At 36.9% G+C, this 15,329-nt stretch overlaps 3 protein-coding genes across 4 annotated transcripts; 1 reads left to right on the forward strand and 2 right to left on the reverse strand.

Moving 5' to 3' along the window:
• Window positions 1-80: 80 nt before the first annotated feature.
• On the reverse strand, window positions 81-8,526 carry Stim (stromal interaction molecule). The gene is made up of 11 exons (XM_071711035.1): window positions 7,696-8,526; window positions 7,432-7,571; window positions 7,232-7,351; window positions 6,988-7,100; window positions 6,743-6,858; window positions 6,484-6,653; window positions 6,232-6,375; window positions 5,985-6,152; window positions 5,585-5,849; window positions 5,352-5,432; window positions 81-3,048 (listed from the first exon to the last, which is right to left on the reverse strand). The coding sequence occupies exons 1-11, from the start codon at window positions 7,901-7,903 to the stop codon at window positions 2,507-2,509; spliced, it is 2,067 nt and encodes a 688-aa protein (XP_071567136.1). The 5' UTR covers window positions 7,904-8,526; the 3' UTR covers window positions 81-2,506.
• Window positions 8,527-8,981: 455 nt separating this feature from the next.
• On the forward strand, window positions 8,982-14,169 carry Sax (type I BMP receptor saxophone). Of its 2 annotated transcripts, none has more exons than XM_071711089.1 (7): window positions 8,982-9,253; window positions 9,963-10,141; window positions 10,232-10,466; window positions 10,687-10,955; window positions 11,039-11,679; window positions 11,755-11,989; window positions 12,122-14,169. In XM_071711089.1, exons 1-7 carry the CDS (start codon window positions 9,229-9,231, stop codon window positions 12,257-12,259), a joined length of 1,722 nt encoding a protein of 573 aa, XP_071567190.1. In that variant the 5' UTR covers window positions 8,982-9,228; the 3' UTR covers window positions 12,260-14,169. The 2 variants fall into 2 exon arrangements, with proteins under 2 accessions (XP_071567190.1, XP_071567189.1); XM_071711088.1 differs by having other exon boundaries at window positions 8,983-9,612.
• On the reverse strand, window positions 14,047-15,266 carry LOC139775248 (uncharacterized). Its single transcript, XM_071711091.1, has 3 exons — window positions 15,081-15,266; window positions 14,677-14,987; window positions 14,047-14,600 (listed from the first exon to the last, which is right to left on the reverse strand). The coding sequence occupies exons 2-3, from the start codon at window positions 14,722-14,724 to the stop codon at window positions 14,190-14,192; spliced, it is 459 nt and encodes a 152-aa protein (XP_071567192.1). The 5' UTR covers window positions 14,725-14,987; window positions 15,081-15,266; the 3' UTR covers window positions 14,047-14,189.
• Window positions 15,267-15,329: the final 63 nt, after the last annotated feature.

Consider the following 15,329-nt stretch of genomic DNA (forward strand, 5'->3'; position numbering starts at 1 on the left):
CTGTAAAATAATATAAATAAAATTAATATAAGACAAATTATAAAACAAATTTCGTCAAGTCCACAAGGAAAGAAACGCAATTTTTTAAATGTAATTCTACTTTTTTATTTTATAATTTTATATATATGTACACTCTACCGGCCGGGAATCCCTCACGGTGTACGTTCGGTTATTATTTGTTTGGCAATTCTTTAAACTTGGTTCATTAATTTTTGTAAAATGTCACTTTTATATTCCGAGGAAGACGCGCGCGTGGCATTTGCAAGCGGTATCCTAATATTGTATCAAGAATATAATAATTTAAATACGAATATACTAACAAAATTGTCTATTTTTATATATTCCAACTTTAACGAAAATTTGATCCGCAGCGCGGGTATAACCGGGTATAACTTTACTCATACCGCTTGATAAGTAGTAAGGTCAAATCTATCATTCGTTTTAAAAATAACATGAAGATACACATATAGCCTTAGAAACTGTCCTTAGTAAATATAAATTCATTGCTTCAAAAATCTCTAAGGAAGAACATTTTTTGGAGAGCTAGCGACCATATGCTTGTGACAAAGTTGACACATTTCAATCTCATATTTTTTCGCTCGCAATAATGATAAAATTGTTAACTTTTCCGTTCCTTAAATTTTTGTATAAAGATGAGCAAGTTTGACGCTCTAGCAAATTACTAATGATACAGCATTCCAATTATTGAATTATTTGTCGTTACGCGTTAATGCAAAGTGTGTTATAATCATCGGAAAAAAGGTGTTTACATTGTAAAACATTCCGGAATCTTTATACCGAAATTGAGACGCGTGTGGTCAGCGCTTGGTCAGAAAATTATACATTTTTCACCCAAAGTCACTCAAAACAATTTTGTCATAAAGATGGAAATTGTGCGACTAACATATTTAAGCATACCGCAAAGGAATAATTAGATTCGATACAAATACAATTCAAATAGACTAACGTGCCGCAAACATCATCCGCAAACGAATCTAGCATGTTGGGAAATAGTTACATAATTGTATTTACGCGTTCGCGCGAGCGTAAAATAACAGTGACGATCTTTTAACAAATTACTAAAATTACCGAGTCCCAGCCTCGCTATGATGTAAGCCATCCCGTAAGCTATTTGATTCTGAGCCGAGTGCGTTAAGCGAAGGTCAAGTTTTAACGATGTTAAAATATATCAATTATGTCTATGTACACGATATAATATAATTACGTTCTAGCGGCATCCAGGATTCGAAGCCGAAAACGTATGGAAAGAAACAGGGCTTTGAAATTGCTCACTCTGAAACAGTCTAAATATACCGAAAATTCTATACGACTGTATACAGCAGCGACCTGTACAAGCTAATCTTTTAAGATTCATCCAACGAATATACATTCTTGCATAAAGATTTCTACAGGTTGAAGATGTAATTACACAAGGCAATCAAATACAAGGAAATCCCAATGTTGTCTGTTGGAATATGTTTGTACAAGATGAGGAAAAAATGATTTCGCTATCATTAATTGTTTTAAGCGCGCGTTTCTGATAAAATCTTGCACGGTATTTTACACAATCTGCTTATGAGTACACGTAGTACAAATGTATAAAATTTGTATTATAACGTTTTCGCTTTGCCAAAGTGCCGAAGTAAATCACTTGTATTGCCAGTATATATGGACGGTATGAGAATTAACGATAATTTTAATAACTCGATATCATTTTACGTTTTACTCGAGAGGATACCCTTGCGCTGCCATATATCTTTGTTAATCATTCTTCGCAACACGTATACGTAAAAGCGAATAACAAGACAAGAGTATACTTTCAACATTAAATTTGTGCCCAGCCCAGTATCCATCAGACGATGACTAAAACTACGGAATTATATCGCGATAAAAAAGATTACACTAACGATAATTATTATTATTACTAACGTCATCGATTACACTAACGAAAAAATCTTATTTCATAAAAGTTTGCGGCTTGGCGAAAGGTTTGGTCTCCTCACGAAAGTACATACCGAAAATATATATTGCCATAATATTAAAACTTTTCAATATTGCGATTCTAAAAATCTATTCTATTTATCTAGGTCGGACGATGTCTTTCCGTGGTCATATCCGTTGACTTATATTTCGTTATTATTTTGCGCATACGCAAGTTTGGCAAAGTGGAAGGAACACCGCCGGGGTAACAAACATCCTAAACGATCGTTACATTTCCGTGAATTTATACGCGCGCAAAGGAAAAGAAAAAAAAGAACAAAGAGAGAGAGAGAGAGAGAGAGAGAGAGAGAGAGAGAGAGAGAGAGAGAGAGAGAGAGAGAGAGAGAGAGAGAGAGAGAGAGAGAGAGAGAGAGAATGTACGTGTTTGTGTATGTCTGTCATGTGAATAATAGTAGCTAACAATTAATAATTACTGGTAAAATAATTCTTAAGTGCATGTCGCGATTACAACTAATTATAACGGATAGCAATTAAGTAACAAATGAGATTATGTGACTAGCGGACATCACGTAATTTTAGTTTTGTTCTTTCTAAAGGCTGGAAAGAGCTTCCTGCGCCTTCGTTTAAGCTCATCGTTGTCGGCGGTAGAATTGGAATCGGTCGAGAGCGTCTCATCGTCGACTGACATTACCGTAGGTAATTCTCTAAACAATTTCTTTGCGCCCGTTGTCGTTGTCGTCATCGTCGCCGCTGTCATTGACGTCACTGCAGTCGTCAACGCTGTCGCAGGACGACAACTGGACCTATCCGAGATGTCGAGTGAATTTTCTGAATACGACGTTTTCGGAAACGACGAACAAGTCTTGTCCTCGTTGACCAATATATTTGTGTCCTGGCTGTAAGAACGTACAATGCTGAACTTTTCTTTGTACGGCGCAGTTTTTCCGGAAACTCCAGCGGGCTCTTCTGGTCCATCACCTAGTACAAAGTGGACGATCCCATGTGTTTCTTTCTCCGCTTCGCTGCTCGAAGAATCGGAGAGTTCATTTCCAAATCGACCCGCGGGCGGTACCGATGATTCCTTCCACGCTGAATTCTCCAAAATACCTACGAATATGCCAAGTGTATGACGTACGATGTCCAAATTCCTTTCTTTATCGCTAAGAGGACAATGGGGTACTAATATGAAAGCTGCGAGAAGTGAAAGCATCGATTTGCTGTTGCCACAAGTATACGGTAGAAAAATTGATTCTCTCGCGCAGCGCTTTTGCACTATAGAGCAAAGTGTGATTCGTTCAGTTGCATTCAGAATCATTTCTCGCATAATTCATCATCCATACGTAGCACATAGAATCTCAAGTTTGAATAAGACTTGATTTCTCTTTATAAGATGATGATTTTTAATCAGTTAGTTTCCTACGTTAGTACCACAGTCCACTTTTCAAAATGTCTTTATCTAAACTAGAAAAACCTGGGCACAATCTTTATCATCTTTATTAAGGTGCAACCATCACAAAATAACAAGAGCTGAGGGTCGCGGAATTTCAAAACAATATGTATAAAAGCGTATATTACTATATTTGACTGTCCATTATCTAATACTATGTTAGCAATTTAATGTGCGCTAGGCTTTGAAATTAAAAACATGCGACAAGTCGGAGTGCTAGAGTTCAATATAGGTCATATTAATAAGCCCATATGTTCTTATTTTTCCAAGCTCGCTTGAATTTATTAATAGCGATTATACTAAATGTTTCATACAGAAAAATAACGCCATTATGTTATGTAATCTTTATAAAACAAAAAACTCACTAAACTCACTGTAATATACATATATGGAATACATTTTAAGGCATCGTTTCTTTGACAAATAGATAACCGCGATATATAACTGCGGAACGATACATGGTTTACAAAATTATTTTAGGAGCAACAATTTAAATTCTAATTGGTAATCGTTTACAACTGGATAGTTTTTGATCCCTTGGGAATAACAAAAGGTGTCTGACATTTGACAACAAGACAACATTTGAGACAAGGTACAAAGCTGTTTTAAATATGCACACAATTCGACTATCGTCGAATAATAAAATCGATCCTAAAAATATTGTGTATATAAATGTATATATATCTTATTTACATATATAATGCCCATAATACATTAATTATCGATGGTTTTATGATCCTACGTCATATCTTATATCAAGATTTACAAGAATTCATGTATTTTAATAGAAAATTATTGCACATCTGGATTTTTTCTATTATATATATATATAACTCCATAATATAATATAACTTTGCCCATGATTGTAAGAGATCCGTATCTATGTACATTTATGAAACATATTGTTATTATGTACAATTTAATATTTTACTTTGTGTCGTAGCCATATAAAAGTAATATTCTAATTAATAGTTCTTCAATGAATAATTCTCACGCTATTGTCATGTATATGTTGCAATCAGATCTAATACTAATACTGTCATAATGCTAGATAATTGGAATGTAATTAAACACTTAAAAGAAAAATCATATTCATCATGTTGTTTTGCGTAAAAATTTCTTTTAATTTATACGATTAATAATTTTCTTTATGGTATTAAGTATGTATTATAACAAAAATACTACGTTTATATGAGTATGTATCACTTTGCCACCTATTAAATACTGAATCAAATCATCAAAGTTTGAAATTATATCTTAAGAAAACATAGTCCCTAAAAAGTGATAAATATAAAAGAGCCGATTGTACATAAAACAAGATAGATACATAGACACGCGGTAGCTTTCATAACTCTCATATTTCATGCGTTTATACTTGAAATTCAATTCTTATTTGTTATAGCATTGTTTTGATGTATCACCTTTTTTAATTGACTTATTTTAACCGATTCATGAGTATTCGTAAAATTAATTTTTACTTTCCATATCACATATCACATATTCAAAATATCGATACATTAGCACGATATTGGCACGATAATGGCGTCGTTTATTTAATTATTACTTCTCGTATAATCTCTTACTTATCGGATAACATATGCAAAATTGGATTGCATCCCGCATTCCTCATATGCACACGTTAGCCACGTTTAGTATACAGTGATTACAATGTACACCCAAGGCACACGATATTCCAATGTTAACAAATTACGGAAATTTTATAACGTTATATGTCTGTTATCGGTATAAAGTTATCAATGCTACAAAAAATATTTTCTCTATTATTAAACACAGAATTCAACTCGTTAGTAAACTATCGTCAAAAAGGGGGTTCAATATCATGTGGCCGATGTATATACCTATATATACGCGACATATAAACAGGCCACGATGATGATAATAATAATAAAATGAGCATTGGTACATCAATCTAAGTACTCATTGGAATCCGTATCCAGCTTACCTGCAGCTACCGCACTGACCGACGATGGTGCGTACACCGAACTTGCCTCGTCATCTAAATCATCTTGGCTACTGAGTCGTCCTGTAATAATCGCGTACATTTAGAATTTTACAAAACCGTAAAATCATAAAAATCTTACGAGCGTTATCCTTCTTCTTTCGCACAATTACAATCTTTTTAACGAGCACCGATAACAAAATAATATTACATTATTTTAATATAGAATTAGATACCTCTGAGCCCGAGACCTCTACCGTTAGGTGTTCCTCTGTATAAAACTGTCTCCAAGTAATTTAAACCATTATTGTTAATTATGTTGAAACCGCAGAGTAATTCAATCTGCTTCCAACGATGCACTCTTTCTTTCAACTCATTCGTTACTTCATTCAAGGCAGTTCTCGCTTCAACTATGCTCTTATCAACTTCGTCGATAGACTTTCCGTGAGTCGAAACAAAGGCACCTACCAGGCTGGAACGTTTCTTTCGCAATTTTTCGCACTACGATATAATAAAGAAATTTTTTTCGTTAGTGCTAGGTAGGTGGGTTAGGTTCGTTTCCTTGAGATAATCCAGTACAAATATCGAATTAACTGCATCGAACGATTCACAAACAAAAAAAGTTAGTTCTTTTACCGCTTCTCGTGCTTGTTGAAGTTGTTTTTCAGCTGACATTTTTTTCGTCATGTACGCTTTGTTCTCAATTTCATGAGTCATTTGTAGCCAGTGCTGCAATCCAGCTGGCGGTGACCAGCATCTGTCTTCGAGTTCACCCTCGGCACGTTGCAATTCTAATTTCAACATCTGCAAGATTAATCGATAAATTGATAAAAATACATTAATTTGCACGACGCGTATAAAATAAAGGTAGAACGGCGTTAACTTCGATTTCCGCTTTCAATTGTGACACTTCGAGATCCGAATACGAAGTATGTAATCCCAAGCTCTCGTCTTGCAAACGTTTTTCCAAATTCTGCTTTTCGGTTGCCACACTTTCTTGTTCCATTCTCGCTCTTTCCAGTTCTTTCTGCAATCGATTATACGTAACGCAAACTTAATAAAGTTTTCTAGTTAAAGATATCCATTTTTAATTTCGTTAGGGTCAATTTTTAATATATCTTTTGAAAGAAGTTACCTGCAAATTTTCCAGTGCGAGTTCCGCTTTGCGCAAACTTTCCATGTCCTTCATCATTCTATGAAGATGCTTTTGTGAATTTTTCTTTTGTTGATACGCGTACCAGCAACCGATAAGTGCTCCAAATAATAACGTAACCAATACCAAATCTTTGACGTTGTGTCCAGCATCTGTTAATTATTACGTATAGTTTTAGATGAAATATATAAAGATATAGATCCGCGCGCGCGCGACTCTAGAGCATAATATTAAATCTTACCTTTGGGGGGTCCAAAAAGAACAACATCCATTGCCTTTAGAGCAATTTTTTGTTTGTGGATAGGATCTTTGATACCCAGAACATTGCTAAGATACTGCATATTGTTCACAGCTAATCTAAAATAAATGAAATGTTTTTGTTTAAAGAATTTTTGTTTTCAATCATCATTTGCGACGATATATCGCGCGAGATGAATATGGATGGTATGAATATCGTTATCCGTCATTAATTCTGAAAAAACTTACCGAGGAAGCGTAGCACCGGTTACACGGTGCTGTATAAAAGTAGGAACATATTGAGGAAGCTCAACGTTGGAAGTTAACCATTCTGACGTTTGTTCTATAGTCCAATTATGAACCTATCGCAATAAGATACAATCATTATATATATATATATAATACTACGAAACAAATGTCAATGAAAGATCCATCCATGTTGCCATCTACAACGGCATAAAAATTGAACGATGAAAATATCTGGTCGTCGTACCTCTGATCGCAACCAGGCTTCCCAGAGTTCTCGCACGCTGATATGCATGTCGTCATTGTGATGGAAAGCCCTCTGCCTCCGTTCGTAACCAGCTTCGTACTGTAGTTCTTCTCTCAAAAACTGTCAAAGTTAAAAGTATATCTTTGTAATGTTTCGTATACAAATAGAGATATTTCCTAAAGCGATACAAGTATCCTTACGTCATCCGATTCAGATAAATCGACATTCCCATTAGCGTCGTCGTCCAATTGACTGTGGAGAGATTTTATAGCCTCTAAACCTAACCGATCGTGAGAAGCCATAGTGATGCAAGCTAGGTCGTCGTTACAGGTATCGGCATCTGAAACAAGTTAACCAGGATATATGTACAAGATGCTCATACAGGTGTACATCAGGCAAGTGGAAAAAATATCTCTTCGCGAGAGTAGAGATCTGGAATGTGGTTCGAGTCTGAGGTGACTTACTAGATTCGTGAGCCACCGCTTGGGCCAATCCATTGGTAAGGGTGGCGGAGAAGGCTGCTATTTTGGAATGTGAAGTGCTCGAGGCACCGGTTTGGAAGGTCGGGGTAGAATCGAGAGCTCCGCCGCTAGCCGCTACCGTGCCGAGGGAGCAGGACAACAAATGAATTGCCAGTAATATAAGCGCGTCAAGGTTCACGGATGTTCGCATCTTAGGTTAGCACCAGCTTCCTCTCGCGCCTATTCCGCGCGGACTAAGCAGTGGTCGGTGGTCGGTGGCGGTGAATCGAGCTCGAGCCGCGCTGATCGCTCTCGAGTCTCTCTCTCTCTCGAGAGAGTCGAGACTGAGACTCTCCGTCCTTACCTTCGATGCCGATCAGCCGATGCCAATTCGCGATCGTGAATATATTCAAGGTTACGGTTATCAAACTCGGATGACACCCGATTAACACGATGATATATCTCGACGAGCGCATAACAAGCGTGACTGATTACGAGTGCAACGGCTTCATAACTGTGTCACGCGCTAATATTATTAGCTCCACAAAACTGGGCTCCGTTAATATTCCAAGACATGCACCAAGAGACATACGATCATACGCGCGATCGCCTCGTCAATTAAGTAACCAAGTCAAATTAAGTACACTGCTGTCAGTGCCAGTCCTGTGTCCTGCCTGCGCTGTCCCGCGCTGTCCCGAATCAGATGCTTTCCAACAATTCCGACGTTTTATCCAAGGTTACTAAATAGCGCTTCCGATTCACCCGATCCTCCTCAATCTGCCTCAATCTCAATCGGATCGGAGTTCGGACTGTTCGGAGTAGAGAGTAGAGACTGTACTGACTGTAGAGAGTTAGAGAGTGTAGAGAGAGGGCACGATTAAAATCAACCCACCACCCAATGAGCCCTCGCTCGTCTCTTTAACCGGGAATCTCGAATCTGTTTATTTCCTATGCGTAGAGTGGATCGAGAATAATGGCAAAGTCGTCTCCTTATTTATTTATTTATTTATTTTGCAATTGTAATTGCACTGTAATTTGCTGCCTATTGGAATTTAATGTCTATTGGAACGCAAATACGTTTGGAAATATTACAGGAGAATTCATGAAAATTAAACTTAATCGCTGCCGGACGACCGTAAAGTTAAAAGTCGACCAATCGGACAACCGTAACATCAGTCCGCTTTATCTCGATTGGTCCAATCCTTACCTCTTGCAATCTTCAATCACCAATCCGGATAGTCTGGATCGTTCTCGTCGGCCTCATGTATCGTGTGTCGTGTCTAAATATTCGTGCGTCATGACTGAAAATTGTGTGTCAGACATTTTAACACTTGTGTTCGATATATATGTGAGAGATTAAGCATAAGTTTAAGGGACAAATAACGAAATTACAGATTAGACGATATAAAATGGAACGCTAGCTAGATTCACTCTTTTCTCTCAGAGAACATCGAAGGAGCACGCGAGAAGAGAAGACTAGAAGAGGCTCTGTCTCTGCCGTGCGATGATACAAGCTCTCGAATCTCGAGTACATCGATGCTCCGAAAATTATGTGTCGAACGTAAATAAAGCGAACGCTCTCGTTACTCCACGAATGAATGACAAATTCATGCGTTTCCACGCTTGAGAACATTTTATCGAGTTTTATCGAAAGAGAGAGAGAGAGAGAGAGAGAGAGAGAGAGAGAGAGAGAGAGAGAGAGAGAGAGAGAGAGAGAGAGAGAGAGAGAGAGAGAGAGAACTACGAGGATGACGAGTGCGGCACGGAGGTCGCGAGTCGCGAGATCTTTATTTTAATGTAATTTCGCTTTCAATCGAGTAGTCCAGTCAGTCCAGTGTTTTGACTTGACGCGCATAGAAATGGCGGATGCTATATTTATCACGCATTTCATACTCTTGTTGACATTCGGATTATGTTCAGGTATGAAGATAAACTGTCGCCAATTTACGAGCGATATTCGACACGTAACACGTAACGTGTATAACTTTACCGAGTTCCGCTTGTCTGTGTCGCCTAACTCTGGTTATGATTCTTAAAAGTCCTCGTCTCTTTATGATATTCAAGTATATATAAAAGTATATATATAAAATCAAACTCTATACGATATACGGCGTGTCCTCAAACTCACAATTCTTTTGCAATATTTTCCAACAATTTCCATCGTACAATTATTTTTGTGGTGTAGTTGCATCGTGCTAAACAATTATTTCCATCAGACATATTTTGGATTCTATTTGTACTGTTTTTATGCTATTTAATAAATTTTCCAGGTGGACGAGATATTGCCTTGCAAGACCAAGATATTTCTTTTGAGAATGAGAAATCGGATCCACCTGAACCTTCCGATCATAGTCTCAGTTTCAATACAATTGGCCAAAAACGTTTTAAATGCCATATATGTGAAGATTCCGATTGTTCGCCATCTAATGTCTGCACCGATGCAATTATTGTAAAAATGCTTTTATATTATTCTGCCTAGTTTTCTCAGATTTATATTCCTTTTTGTTCAAACGAGTATTCTTTTTTTTTTTACTTTCAGTGTTGGAAATCCAGGGTGAGAGAAGCCGATGGTACAGAGTACGTTAGCCGGGGCTGCTATAAATCAGAGGAGCATAAATTATTGATGTGTAATAAAGAAAATGCCCAAAATCTGGATCAACATAAAAGAAGGAATATTAGAGGGCTGTCGGGTGGTGCTCAATTCTCTGTGGAATGTTGTCAAGCAGACTTTTGTAACGTTGGACCATATCCCAAGTTGGAAGATTATTCAACTAGTGAGATAATTAATAAAATATTCAATAATTAACTTTGAAAAGGAAAAATATGTGTGTGTGTGTGTGTGTGTGTGTGTGTGTGTGTGTGTGTGTGTGTGTGTGTGTGTGTGCGCGCGCGCGCGCGTGTGAAAGATTCATGTAAAGTTGTGTAAAACTAAATGGCATTAATACGATATAGTTTGTTAAAAGTGATTTTTACACTCTTGAATATCGCTTTTAGATGCTGACAAGGAATATTACGCAATAAAATTAACATTTGCGATTCTTGGACCACTGGTCGGATTGCTCGTTGTTGGAGGAATCGTACTCGGTCTATTGGCGCATCGAATACGAAGGAAACGACCGATGGCCCCACGTCGAAATAAACTTATTTTAGATTCCGAAATTGAGCCTTCCATGTTGCATTTCTCGTTTTCCTCGCCCGCATCATCCGCCACTAATCATCCACACGAGCTTAGAGCAACGGCTGCCGGTGACAGTACGCTTAAAGTACGTATTACCCTGTCCTTATATTTATTACGTAATAAGCAATACAAGTGCATTAATCAATTAGTGCCAACTGTATTTTGTAGGAGTACTTAGATGGCCGAAGTTTGACCAGTGGTTCTGGTTCTGGATTACCCTTGTTAGTACAAAGAACTTTAGCTAAGCAAGTAGCTTTAGTAGAGTGTCTCGGTAATGGTAGCAGTGGAGGATTCGGTGGAGAAGTGTGGAGAGGAGTTTGGCACGGCGAAAATGTAGCTGTAAAAATTTATTTCTCGCGAGACGAAGCCGCATGGGCTCGAGAGACCGAGGTTTACTCTCAACTGTTACCGTCCAGACACGACAATATTCTAGGATATATCGGTAGCGATATGACCAGCAGAGCCAGTTGTACCCAACTCTGGTTGGTGATGCAGTATCATCCTCTCGGCTCGCTCTTCGATCATCTCAATCGGTCGCCACATCCATTGACACCTCATCAAACGCTCAATATTTGTCTGAGTATCGCCAACGGTTTACTTTATTTGCATACGGAGATTCATGGTACTAAAGGAAAGCCAGCTATGGCCCATCGTAATCTCAAATCGAAGAATATCTTGGTCAAAACCAATGGTGGTTGCGTAATTGCCGATTTCGCGTTAGCAGCTACGCAAGATCGTCTTATAGCGGACAGAGTCGACTTACGGCAAGGAACGAAACGCTATACGAGTCCTGAAATTCTTGAACAAACGTTAGTAAACTTTGCGCTTCCTTTAAATTCATACAAATTGGCTAAATCTCAATGATGCTTATTCCGCATTTTCAGAGTAAACGTCGAATGTTTAGAGAGCTTTAGACAAGCCGATATCTACAGTCTAGGACTGATACTATGGGAAGTCTGTCGCAGATGTATAAGTAATGGCGTAGCCTTAGAATACGCGTTGCCGTACAGCGAATGGTTGCCGAGCAGTAATCAAGAACCCTCCATAGAAGAAATGCGTAAATTGGTCTCGTTTGACCAGCGAAGGCCACCGCTTCCCAATAGGTGGCATTCTGACCCGGTAAATTATTTTTATCTCGGTATTACTTTTATCAGAGCGGAAAAGACACATTTTTAGACAATTAGATTAAATTCGAATTGTTTATCGCTAATATTACATTAGCATGAATAATTGAGTTAAGTACTTTCGCAGACGTTGGCTGGAATGGGAAAGCTAATGCGCGAGTGCTGGCATGGGAAACCAGCGGCCAGGCTGCCCATTCTTAGGGTGAAGAAGACACTCGTTAAATTAGCAGCTAGCGATTCACGTGTTCATTTACCCCTTGACTGACCAGCGTTCATCTTACCGTGCTTTCTTTCATTCATCTATTTATTACTGCAGTTGCTGCACCAACCTGTCATGTATATTATAAGTTTAATTATCATCATCAGCATCATCATCAACATTCATGTGTTATCAGATCGTTATATCATGAAGGTAAAAAAATATCGTATATTGACATATCGAAGTAACGATGGTAATAAGTTTGTTAATGTTTGGCATATGGATTTTATTGCCTTATGTTCCATTACTGTTATCTCATTCTGGAACAATAATAGTATTAAGTGTATAATTTCGTAGCGTTGATCAAATCAAATCAACAAGTACTGTTAATTCAATAGACGGGAAATTATTCCAATTATTCAAAATTACTTGTTAAAAATATAGCTATTATAGGGAGAATGTAATTAAATTTTTTAATAATTTAATAGATTGCGAAAAAGCGAATAATATAGTGATACAATTTCTCTAATCGAGATTAATTTTAGTGATCAATATTTCATTTAAGGACGTTCTACGGTCCTTATACTAGACACATACTAGAGAAAATCGATTTTCTTAGGATTTTCTTGAAACTGTGAATATACGTTAATTTAGGTGTGCTTTATGCGTGGTATAAATTTCAGTACCTCTTCCGGTATAAAAAATTAAGATACTGAGCCTCAAAGTTTCAATTTTTACCAAAAAAATTTCAATTTAATTTTTTTTTAATTTTGGCATTTTTTCCTTATAGAACTCGACGAGAGGAGCAACTTTGGTCCTTTTGGCCAACCTCGTATCTCTTACCGTTTGGCCTGGACGGACCTTTTCATTAGTAAAAGTTAAAACTTTGAGGCTCAGTATCTTTATTTTTTATACCGGAAGAGGTACTGAAATTTATACCACGCATAAAGCACACCTAAATTAACGTATATTCACAGTTTCAAGAAAATCCTAAGAAAATCGATTTTCTCTAGTACGAAGGACGGGGAGAACGTCCTTAATAAGACATTTTACTAGAATATTAACAAGTTATTACTTATCATTTTGAACATTTTTCCAAGTGATTATGGCTCGGTTTGGTTTAGCTAGTGCGTTCATATGTACAAAAGTACTACTAACAATCATACTGGTAATATCAGAAATATATATATATTATTTTCAATATTAAGAGAAACACGACGGGTCACGATATACAAATCAATATAGAAGAAAATGCCATTTACGGTCCGAGCCGGATCTTGGTAGCTTATCAATAAAATTCTTTACAATTTAAATAGAATGCTTATTAACATTAAAGTTAAATCGATTACCGATTTAACTAGGGAGTGGGGGGGAGGAGAATTTCACTATTCCAACGGAAGATGTATTTTAAAGCCGACAAACAATCGGCGCACAGTTTACTAGGTTGGAAATGTGTGTATCTGGAAATACACAATTATTATTAAGCTACCAAGGCGGCGGCTCGGACCGTAAATGGCATTTTCTTCTATATCGATTTGTATATTATTTTCAGTAATGTCCTTTTGAAAATCGCGGAAATTAAAATATTTGTCTAAAGATTCTGAAGTATTGATGCTAGTGTATTGACTGTTTAAACAAATAATCAAAAGATAACTGGTCGACATCCGACGAGTTACAGATAGAAATAATTGATAAGAATGAATGAAAAGTGTGAGATTATCATAAAAATATCTGACTGTATAAAATACTTGGAGTAGTAATTTCATGAATTGCTTTTCTATTCAAAATGTTTATGTATAAATATAATTATGTATAAAATAATTCATGTATTATTAAGGAATGTACAAAAAATGTACAAGGAACGTGCAGTTTGGCACGTACGTAGTATAATCAGATCAGATGTAATACAATCATTGTACAAAGATTTGTATCTAACAAATACTGTATATTGACTTAACATGAATATGCCAACATAACGTAAGAGACTACTTTGAAATCAATTATCATCTTTTAGAGGTAATAACAATAACTTTTCTAACAAAGCGCTATTATTTGAACTCCGACTACCAATGCATTGTTCGAAGAATCGATGGAGATGTGACGAATCGTTCGTATGCAATAAAATTATAAATGCATATCTCCATATTAAAGGCTCCAATTCGACGGGACATTCGAGAAGCCTAGGAAATAAATTTAATGCATGCTTCCAATCTTGACGGGCGATATAAGATTGCATCTCTAACAATGCCAAACTCTTTGAAAATCCTACAACTGACGTCCTACTTGTTTTATCGCCGTTGAACCTCTTACAATAATGGGCAACTTTATGATCGTTTGTGACTTGTTCCACGCTTCTTCGTCTTTTTCCTTCCACATTATGTTTCATTAAGAGTTTTATAGCCTTATCCTAAAAAAAAAATCGATTGTAGCACTTGACTATGTAATTTAGAATATTGATACAGTTGCTATAGCAAATTACATACCACACTAGACTTTGTGATTTTTCGGGCTGACGTCGAATCGTACGACATTTATTTCACTTAAGTAACGCATGTATAAAACAGTATTTTTTTTTTTTTTTTTGAGGTTATTAACTCCGGGTGGAGTTATAGGCTGCGGTCCACTTGACGCTACAAATGCTTTGGAGCGTTCTTCTTCTCCTTCTTTCTTCATTGAAAGAAAAGAGAAGAGGAATGCTTCGAAGCATTTGTAGCGTCAAGCGTAGCAAGTGGACCGCAGCCATAGACGCCTTCAGCCCCACCTTTGGGCTATATAGCGTAGGTATAAAACAGTACTGCAATTTTAGGTTAAGTAAGGTTAAAATTACTTAATACAAATCTCTCTTTCTCATGCTGTAATCATATATGTCAGGCGAATAGACATTTACGTTTCTAACAATTTCAAAGTAATTTTTATAAATTCTGCAGTCCAGTGCTAGAGAAAAGAACTTTACGAATGACTAATCAGTCTAATCACGACTATAAACGAAAGGAGCTTTATTTGCACTCTTTACACTCGGATTTTTTGCACTCTCTGTACTCAATTTATTCTTACGCGCGCGCTCCCTCTCTCTCTTTTTAGCGGACAAATATACATCATCTTTATTAAATCATTATATATGCAGAAAATATCAGTG

Source organism: Temnothorax nylanderi, unplaced genomic scaffold (genome assembly GCF_030848795.1).
Source record: "Temnothorax nylanderi isolate EJ_2023f unplaced genomic scaffold, tnyl_v1.0 TNYL_tig0094_pilon, whole genome shotgun sequence".
NCBI lineage: Eukaryota > Metazoa > Arthropoda > Insecta > Hymenoptera > Formicidae > Temnothorax > Temnothorax nylanderi.